General features: G+C 47.8%; 1 protein-coding gene across 7 annotated transcripts in view; it reads left to right on the forward strand.

Moving 5' to 3' along the window:
* Positions 1-8,779, forward strand: part of BMF (Bcl2 modifying factor) — a 23,344-nt gene that overhangs the window by 5,867 nt on the left and 8,698 nt on the right. For 5 of the 7 annotated variants that reach the window (XM_027775829.1, XM_027775827.1, XM_027775830.1 and 2 more), the window contains one exon: positions 2,458-2,488. The exons of the other annotated variants lie outside the window; for them this stretch is intronic. In XM_027775829.1, the coding sequence (XP_027631630.1) occupies positions 2,458-2,488 (31 nt within the window). The remainder of the gene's footprint in view (positions 1-2,457; positions 2,489-8,779) is intronic. 7 annotated transcript variants of the gene reach the window in all.

Consider the following 8,779-nt stretch of genomic DNA (forward strand, 5'->3'; position numbering starts at 1 on the left):
CGGGTCCCTGGGCGGCCACCCTGGCCCCAGCCCCGCCAGGGCGGAGCATCGCGTGTCAGCTGAGCATGTGGCAGAGTCTATCAACAAAGGCGGCGGCTGGCAGGCTCGTGCTGGAGGAGCCCTCCGTGCCACGGACTGGAGGCTGCCCTGCTCCAGAGCAGCCGCTGCCGTCTGGGCTGGGCCTCCAGGCACTTAACCCTTCCACTCCGGGCTGGCTTTCTGGATGACTGCCAAGGGAGAGGAGCCTGAGGCTAGATCAGAGCTACACAACTACTACGAAGCAAAGGCATGCCACCTGGAAGGGAACGGGGAACGCACACAGTCCCTACCTCTGCCCCTCACCCCCAGCACAGCGTCCTGAGTGTGTGTGTGTGTGTACACGTGTGTGTCTGGGAATCAAGAGAATAAATAACTAATAATGACTGGGCAGCCACTGAGGTTAATTGGGCAACTTTAGGTGACCCGAGAGAGTTATTGGCGGTAGAAGGTTTGACTTGAGGGCCAACCATTGCCAGCACCAGGGGAAAGAGGAATTGACCTTGGGTTTCCTGAGAACAGGCCACTGAGGGGGAAGGGGTGGTGGTTAGATATGGTTGGTGCCCTCTGCCAAGGAGTTCTGAGGAAAATGTGGGACAGACCTGGTCCTGGTAGGCTCCCATGGTTCCTTAGTGATTAGGAAGTGATTATGCTTAGATAATAAGGCAGCTGGCTGCCTCCTCCAGCCTGTTTCAGTCCCTATTCCCTCTTAATTGTTTGGTGGAAACTTGGCTTAGAGTTTCTCCTTCAGTCCATGTGTGGACTCACTCTGATTCTCGGTTTCAGTCTCTTGGCCTCCTTCCTGCCCATTCACTCCACCCTGGTTGTACAGGCCTGTGGCTGAGCCCAGCTCCCAGCTTCCAGGTCTGGGCCTGAAGAAGGGAGGACACGGCGGCTCTGGGGCTCCTAGACTCATCGGGAGCACTGCCTTGAAGGCAGCTCTCCTCATTCACAAGAATCTGAGCTCCCTCAACGGTTGTTGCCCAGAGGATCCCCCACCCATTGGCTAGGGAGCGGGCTGGGAGGCCTCCCCTTACTGGCTCTGCCCTGAAACAGGACTAGAACACAACCCAGGGGCCTTTCTTCCTATCTCAGTCTCGATTAGGAGGAGGTGGCCCTCAGCCCAAGGTCTGCCCCTGCTCTTTGTCATGAGCATCGTTTTCCCCAGTTCAGGACTGCCTCTTTGAGGGCACAGGTCAGTTGCAAACAGGATGCCATTCTGCCAGCCAGAGTCCCCCCAGCTGGGGTGACAAAAAGCTGAAGGAGAGCCGTGTGAGTCCCTGCTGCCTTCCATCTCACCCACACTGGCTCCCAGGCTCCCCGTGTGCTCACCCTCCCGCCAGCCACCTCCTTCCACTTTGCAGTGGTGGGAGGCTGAGCTTTGCAGCCTAGGGACTTGGTTTTTCCAAATTTTCCATTACAAGAGAGCCAGGATTTTTATCGTGGAGAATTCTCCCTTGGGTCTTTTTGCTTTTAATCACCTGCTCTCCACTAACTCTGCTCACAGACCTTCATCAGGAGCTCATCCCGAGGGAAGGGCTAGGGTGATGATGTCTGTGCACAGACAGATGGAGCACGAGTGTTCCTGGGACCACTTAGCAGCTGGTTTTAAAAAGTGAGTCCTTTTCTGAACTTGATTTCTTACATAAAGCATGAACTAATTTCATATCTTGAAAGTTCTATTGTCACTTCTCCAATCTTTTTTTTTTTTTTAAAGATCTTAAAGATCTTTATTTGTGATGTTAGAATCAGGCAACATTTCATTCCATAAAATAGAATAAATGTCCCTGCTCCTGTATTCTTGCCCTTTATCTACTCTCCAGTCCTTTTCCTTCTCTTTCTCTCTTTTTTTGCTATAGGGCATGTGCTCTCACCAGACAGAGACAGAGAGAGAAAATGAGAAAGCATCACCCCCAGAGAGGATGACCATGCTGCAGTCCCTTCTCCTCCATTCTCCTCTCTGGATTTTGGGCACACATGGCACACGTGCCTGGCATATTTTTCAAGCCTTTCGGTCTGGGACTTGAACCATGTGATCAGCCATGTGGGTTCAGCCACCTTCACCACACGCCACCTAGCTGTCCCTTCTCGCTTTATTTTTGCAAGTAGAGAAACTGAAGCACTGGGAAGGAAGTTATTTAGGACTGACCAGACTTTGGGTACAGAGTCAGGGGCTCGGGTTTGAAAACCAGCTCTGCCACCTGCTAGCCATCAGGAAGTCACTTGACCTCACTAAGCACATTTCCTCTTCTGTAAATTAGACTAATACTACTGAATTTTATTGTAATGATTAGGGGAGAAAACGCCTATGAAAATTCCAGACGTGTAGTTGCTACTTGCTTGCTTTATTTATTTTATTATTATTTTTTCAACACAGAACTTTACATTTTTCTGTCTGTCAAATGTTTCTTCTCCTTGCAGCTCACACCGACCCTTCACCATCATTCTCTAGGTACTTTCTTTAAAAGTTATTTTTATTTAACTTTATTTACGTATTTATTTCTTTATTTTTAATTTGACCAGAGAGGGACAGAGGACAGAGTGAGAGTGAGAGAGAGAGAGAGAGGGAGAGAGAGCGTGAGAGAGAGAGAGGGAAAGTGAGAAAGCAAGTCGCCAGGTCCAGGACTCAAACTGTAGTCAGCCATGTGGGAGTCCAGCGCCCTTAACCATGATGCTACCTGCCGGCTCCTCCCTAGGTACTTCTTAATACTGATTTGTTTCCTCCTGTGTCTATAACCCCGGTCATCCCCCACACTTGTTCTTGTTGGTTCACAGTCTACTTCTCCCTCTACCTGTCAGTCTGATCTGTGGGCAGAGCTCCCTCCTCCGAACTGCCCTGTCCACAGACATCGACGTCCAAGCTGTTTAGTTGTGGATCTTGGCTTTTTCTGTTTCTCCTCAGAGAGTGATGGTCATTCTCCATCATCGTGGGCTGGATTTACAGAGCAAGAGAGGCAACCCAAAGCAGTAAGAGGTGAAGAAGGCCTAACCACCTCCTTCTCCCCATGATCTGTGACAAATTTCCTGGGACCAGACCAACCATGGCCATTGATTCATAGTCTTGTAGAGAGTGTAAACTGTCTCCTTTGTCCCTGATCACTGACCTCAGTTATTCTTTTTTTTTTTTTCCTTCCATACCAAGGGAAGCCTTCACCCTGGAGATACAGAGCAAATGGAGGGGGCCTGATGATGGGGTAGGATAGCATCATGGTAAATCGAGGGGATTAACATGACCCCTCCTAGAGGCAACAATTTCCAGATTCTCCTGGGTGACATTCATGTGGGCCTCTGCCTTCTCAATATATGTCCCAAGAAGCATTGCTTGGTGGAGGACTGGCCTGGTTACCCAAGTGATTGGTTCAAGGTAGCAGAAGATCAGTCAGTGGGGTGCTCACTGTCGGCTCTTTGGGTCTCTAAAGCACTAAGAGAGTTGGAGGCAGAGTGGCGGTAAAAGCCTTTCCAAACCCCAGCAGATATCCCACCTTCCTTTGGCTGGGTCAGCAGTGGAAGGTTGTCCTCTGTGCTTCTCTGAGCTGATGAGTTGCAGCAGGGACATCTGATAGTCATAGACCGTGACTTACCCAGACTTGGGTTCTGAGAGTGGTGCTGTGCTGTTCCCGGGTCTGTCTGTCTTTTGCATGGAGGAAGAAGAACAAATGGGCTCTCTAACTGAGCTTGTAGGGTGTCCTGGCCAGAAGGTCTGAGTCCCAGCTTCTTTCCATGGGCCCCTCCAGTGTGGGCCTAAGGAAGGGCAGCAACTTGTGTCCCCTCCCCTTGGAACAGTCTCCTGTCCCAGAATCCATCTTGAATCTTGTGTGGGTGTTTCTGGGTAATGCTAAGAAGCCAAGAATCCTAGCGGAAAAAAAAAAAAAAAAAAAAGTAGCTTCTGTAAACCATTGAGTGAGTAAAACTTCAGGAGGGTTGGAATTCTTCATGTTGGAAATGACTTTTTCACTTGGATCAGGAGTGGCTCCATTCAGAAAAGTAGGGTTTGCAAATTCCCTGAATAGTAATTAGACTTTTTGGAAAATGAAATCTGAGAAAACTTTCAGGCACTCAGTTGAAATCATCTTTGCTTGTAATATCTTAGAAGAGGTCCTGGACTTGTTGGCAAATGTGGGTGAAAATCCCAACTCTGCCACTTCTAAGTTCTGTGTTCATAGCAGATCACTTTACCTGTCCAACTTCAGTTTCCAGTACTCACTTTGCAGAGAGGATCTGAAGGACCTTTGGGATTTGTAATGCAAATAACTGCTAAGCTATGGACAGCTGAACAGTTTTGAAAGTGTGTTAAGGGAAGACTTTAGGATTTCTCTTGGACTTGGCTTTCTATTAGTAGTTCTTGCAGAGCTGTTTGGAAGTCAGTGTTTGCATGCTCTACCAACTAGCAGCTTCTCGGCCCAAAGCCTGGATCCATTGTCCTGGAAGCCTTGGACTGCTTCTGGATGTTTGGAATGCTCTCCTTGCTGGTGAGTAGATTTCTGGGACTCTGATTGTGACTGATGAGGTTGCTCGGACTATAGATAGGGCAGTCCTAGTCAGGGGGCCCAGAAATTTGCTCTAGAGTGAGAAGGGTCCCTAGGGAACTAGCGTCTGTCACTAGAGTGGGAGGTCCACCTAGGACAGTGCCAGGGGGAGAGCGAGCCGTGCGTGAGAGCCAGCGCCAGGGCTTGGGGGCCCTGTGTTTGCTCTGTGGCTGGCTCTGTTTATATCGCTCGCTATATTTAGCTTCTGAGTCATCAGCGTGGCAGACTAGAGGCTGAGTTCCCCACACGCTCTGCACCTGACTGCTCACTCTTCCAGGAGAAGGGTCTTGTAGTTCCGGACAGTTCATTCCCTCCCCATCAAAAGCCAGGTCAGAGGATGGGAGTTGGCTTTCTTGTTTTGTTTTGTTTTGTTTTGTTTGCGGGGGTTTGGCACAAAGAAAGAAGGATAAAGAAAAATATCTGGTTTGCCTTTTGATCTATGTCAGCAGCCCAAAGGCATGGTCCGTGACCAGAGCAAGAAAAGTGTGCCTGTGTTCAGAGGAGAGGAGGGTTCCAACCTTCTTTCTTACTCAGTTTTCCTTATTCTATCCAGGAAACTGGGCCCAGCTGGACAAAAACAGTCAGCTGCAGGGACCCCAAGATGAGAGTCAGAGCCTTAGGGTTCCTTCTTCAAACCTGATGGACCCCTATCATCCCTGCTCCTTCTCAGTTCCCATCACCTTTGACCAGGGCACGCACTGCTGTTCCCACTTGAGCTCTCAAGAAGTCACCCAGGAGTTTGAAGGAACTGTTCTTGGGTTGAAGGAAACTGAAACATAGAGTGATCCGTGGGGAAACTGGGTAGGGAGGGCTCAGTAGTTCCTGCCTCAGGCCATGGAGGGACAGGACAGGGGTCTGAAGACATGGGTGGTACAACCCTGCCCTCATCCCCAGCCCTCAGCCCCAATGTCTGGAACACATGTCCCCAATCATGGTAGAGGAAGCCCTGAGAACTAAGAACCTGCTGACCCTAGACTGCCCTCCCTTCCTTGAAGAAATGATTGGCGTTGCCATGGTGCCACACACCATTGGCTGGGCTGAGGAAGCTCTTAGCAAGGAGTACTTTTTTCCTTTTCCATTTTGCCATGTTATTGTTACTTGGGTGTCTGGGTCAGAGCGATCTGGGGCAGTGGACTTGCTGGGCCCAAGGGGCTGTTCCCTGGGTTTCAGAATTCCTGGCTCAGCCTGGCAGCCCAGTAGCCTCTGGCTGCCGTGGCCAATCTCAGAGTGGGAAGTTGGGGATCACCCCAGGATGTCATGGATCTATTCAGAAGATGGTGCTCCTGCAGCAGGCCCGAGTGCAGAGCATGTGGAAGGAAGTGCCCAGCAAGGTGAGGTAGGTGCCAAGTTTCCTTATGTTCTCCACGGAAGGGCCAGCCTGCTCAGTGCTGCCAAGGCCCAGTGCTTTGCGTATATTCTCATTTAATCACCACAGCATATATTTCTTTTTAATTTATTTTATTTTATTTATCCATTCATTCATTTTTTTATTTTGACCAGAGAGAGACAGAGATTGAGAGTGAGAGAGAGAGGAAGTGAGAAAGCAAGCCACCAGATTCAGGACTTGAACCCTGGTCGGCCATGTGGGAGTGTCCAGCCCCTTAACCACCACGCCACCTGCTGGTCCCCCACAGCATGTATTTCTAGACCTCCACTATCCTCATTTTATAAGAAATTGAGGCTCAAAGAAACGACATAGTATGCCCAGATTGCACCCTAATTGACCGAACTGAGATCACGCAGATTGGATTGATTCTAACCATGATCTTCCCACTACGCCGTACCTGCTCCTCGGCACACACATTCCAGAAGGCAAAAGTACAACAATAAATGAGAGCTCTCATTTATTGTTCCACCCCAGTTCTGCCTCGCGTATACTTCTGTGTTTTTGCTTTTCTCCCCATTAGACTGTAAAAGAGTTGAGAACAAGATTTATATTTTAAGTACTGTTGTATCTTCCTTAACTCTTAGCCCAGTTAATACATGATAGAAGCTTGCTAAATTGAGCAAAAACATCTTCCCAACTTCTAAGTGGAGTTTTCCTAAAGTCTCTTATCTCCATGTTCCTGTTCTCAGCTGCAGGCCTTCAGGCCTTCAGGCCTTTAGCCTTGGCCTGGGTGGGTTTAGAGTATGATGGGAAGAGAAGAGGTAGGAAAGCATCAGTTTATAGAATATTCATCGCTCTCTCAGGCAGCGTATACACAATTATGCATTTTAAAGAAACTGAGCGTGGTTTTAGAACATGATCTGAAGTCATGATTTTCAGACCAGTTTTAGCTTTATTTCTGTTTGATCTTCGGTTAGCTCCACCTCTGGAAGGTTGTTTTTTTTCTGGTCCACAGCATCTTTACCGATAAAGATTACTAAATAGTTAATGATTTGGAAACAATGTCTTTAAACATAACTAGGGGAAAAGTTCAGTAGTAATTTGCTTACTGGGACCAGCAGTTAGCATAATGGCTATGTCGCTGGACTCCCATGTAGTCAACCGCGGTTCAAGTCCTGGACCTGGTGGCTTAAAACTCACTCCTGGCGCATGTGCGTGCATGTACGTGCGTGCCCAAGATCCCAAGAGGAGAATGGAGGAGAAGGGATTGCAGCGTGGCCATCCTCCCTGGGGGGTGATTTCTCGTTTTCTGTCTCTCTGTCTCTGTCTGTCTGGCGAGCGCACACGCCCTATAGCAAAAACCTCTCAAAAAAAAAAAAAAAAAGGTAATACTGTTTTCAGAATGTGAATAAACACACTCTAATATCTTAGTGGAAAAAAAAACAACATAGTTTTGGAGTCAGGAGTCAGGGACTCCTCCCTCTCCGACAAACTTGCCTGGGTGATTTCTCTGAGCCCTGGCTTTCATTTGTCAAATGGGATTGAAATAATTAATGCCATTCCTGTGTCTCAAATGTGTGAGGATCAAATGAGAAAATAGAAAGCACTCTGTTCTGAGATATTATATGGGGAGGGGTCTTCAAAAAGTTGGTGGAAAATGTGTGTCATAATAAAGACTCCAGGGACCAGCTGGTGGTGTGGTCGTTAAGGTAGCTGGATCCTACATGGCCGACTATGCATTTTGAGTCCTAGACCTGGTGACTTGAGAGACATGCTAGGTGTATATATATGTGTACCCAAAAATCCTTTGAGGAAAATGGGGGAGATGGGATTGCAGCATGGCCATTCCCCCTAGTGCTTTCTCACTTTCCCTCTCTTGTCCTTCTCTTACAAGTGCCAAGTGCACACACCCCATAGCAAAAACTTAAAAAAAAAAAAAAAAAAGAACTGTGCATGGATTTTGAAACTTTGTTTTGCACCAAAATAAACTTGTACTTTTATTTCATTTTTCCATGAAATTTTTTGAAACCCCCTCATAAATAGCTGTTTGGTAACTGTGCAGTTTTGTGTTAGGTTCTTTTGAAAGCATGTACAGCTTAGCTTTGCTTCTTTTTCTGATTCTTTGAGGTGAATTAGCTCTTGCTGGAGTTTCTGAAATGCTGGTGACACACAAAGCCCCCAGAGGGTGTGAATTGGATCTGAAAGAGGAGAGGCAGAGAGAGATTCTTATCCAAGGTGGGCAGGGAACACGCTTTGTGTTTAGGGCAGAGGCCATGTGGGATGAAACAGAGTTTGACTTGTGTAATCCAACCTAGTCAGACAGCACAGCCAGCTCCTATAAAAAAAAAAAAAAAAAAAAAAAAAAAAAAAAAGTCTTTTACGAGTCGGGCCTCTCCCCAAGAGAGAGGCTGATACTATCACATAAAGTACATCTTTAAACCTGGCCAGACATCAGTTGTTCCTGGCCTCAGACAAGTGGGTTATCTCGCAGGGCTGGCTTCTGTAGTCAGTCCAGCGTGCCCTTGTTGAGTACCTGCAGTGTGCCCACCATGTTTCCCAGTATGTGGGATCAGTGACCGGGGCGTTCTGTCATGGTGCTTTGTCCACAGTGAGGATTTAAACACTTTTCTATTGACAAAAGTGCCCCCTGAGGGCCCGACAGGGCAACACAACTAGACCCACATGGGAAGGCCCTGGGTTCACATCCCACATCCTGGGGCCCGCCTCTGGCATGCCAGGTATGTCTCTCTTTCTCTGAAGAAATAAATAAATAAAACTCAAAAATAAAAATAATAAAGAAGAAAGAGAAAGAGAGGCTGGACCAAAGACAACCTGTAGGTGTCTCAGGCCTGCTTGTGCTCTAAGTTAAGGTTTTCCACATTCGGGCTCT

Source organism: Tupaia chinensis, unplaced genomic scaffold (genome assembly GCF_000334495.1).
Source record: "Tupaia chinensis unplaced genomic scaffold, TupChi_1.0 Scaffold000605_1, whole genome shotgun sequence".
NCBI lineage: Eukaryota > Metazoa > Chordata > Mammalia > Scandentia > Tupaiidae > Tupaia > Tupaia belangeri.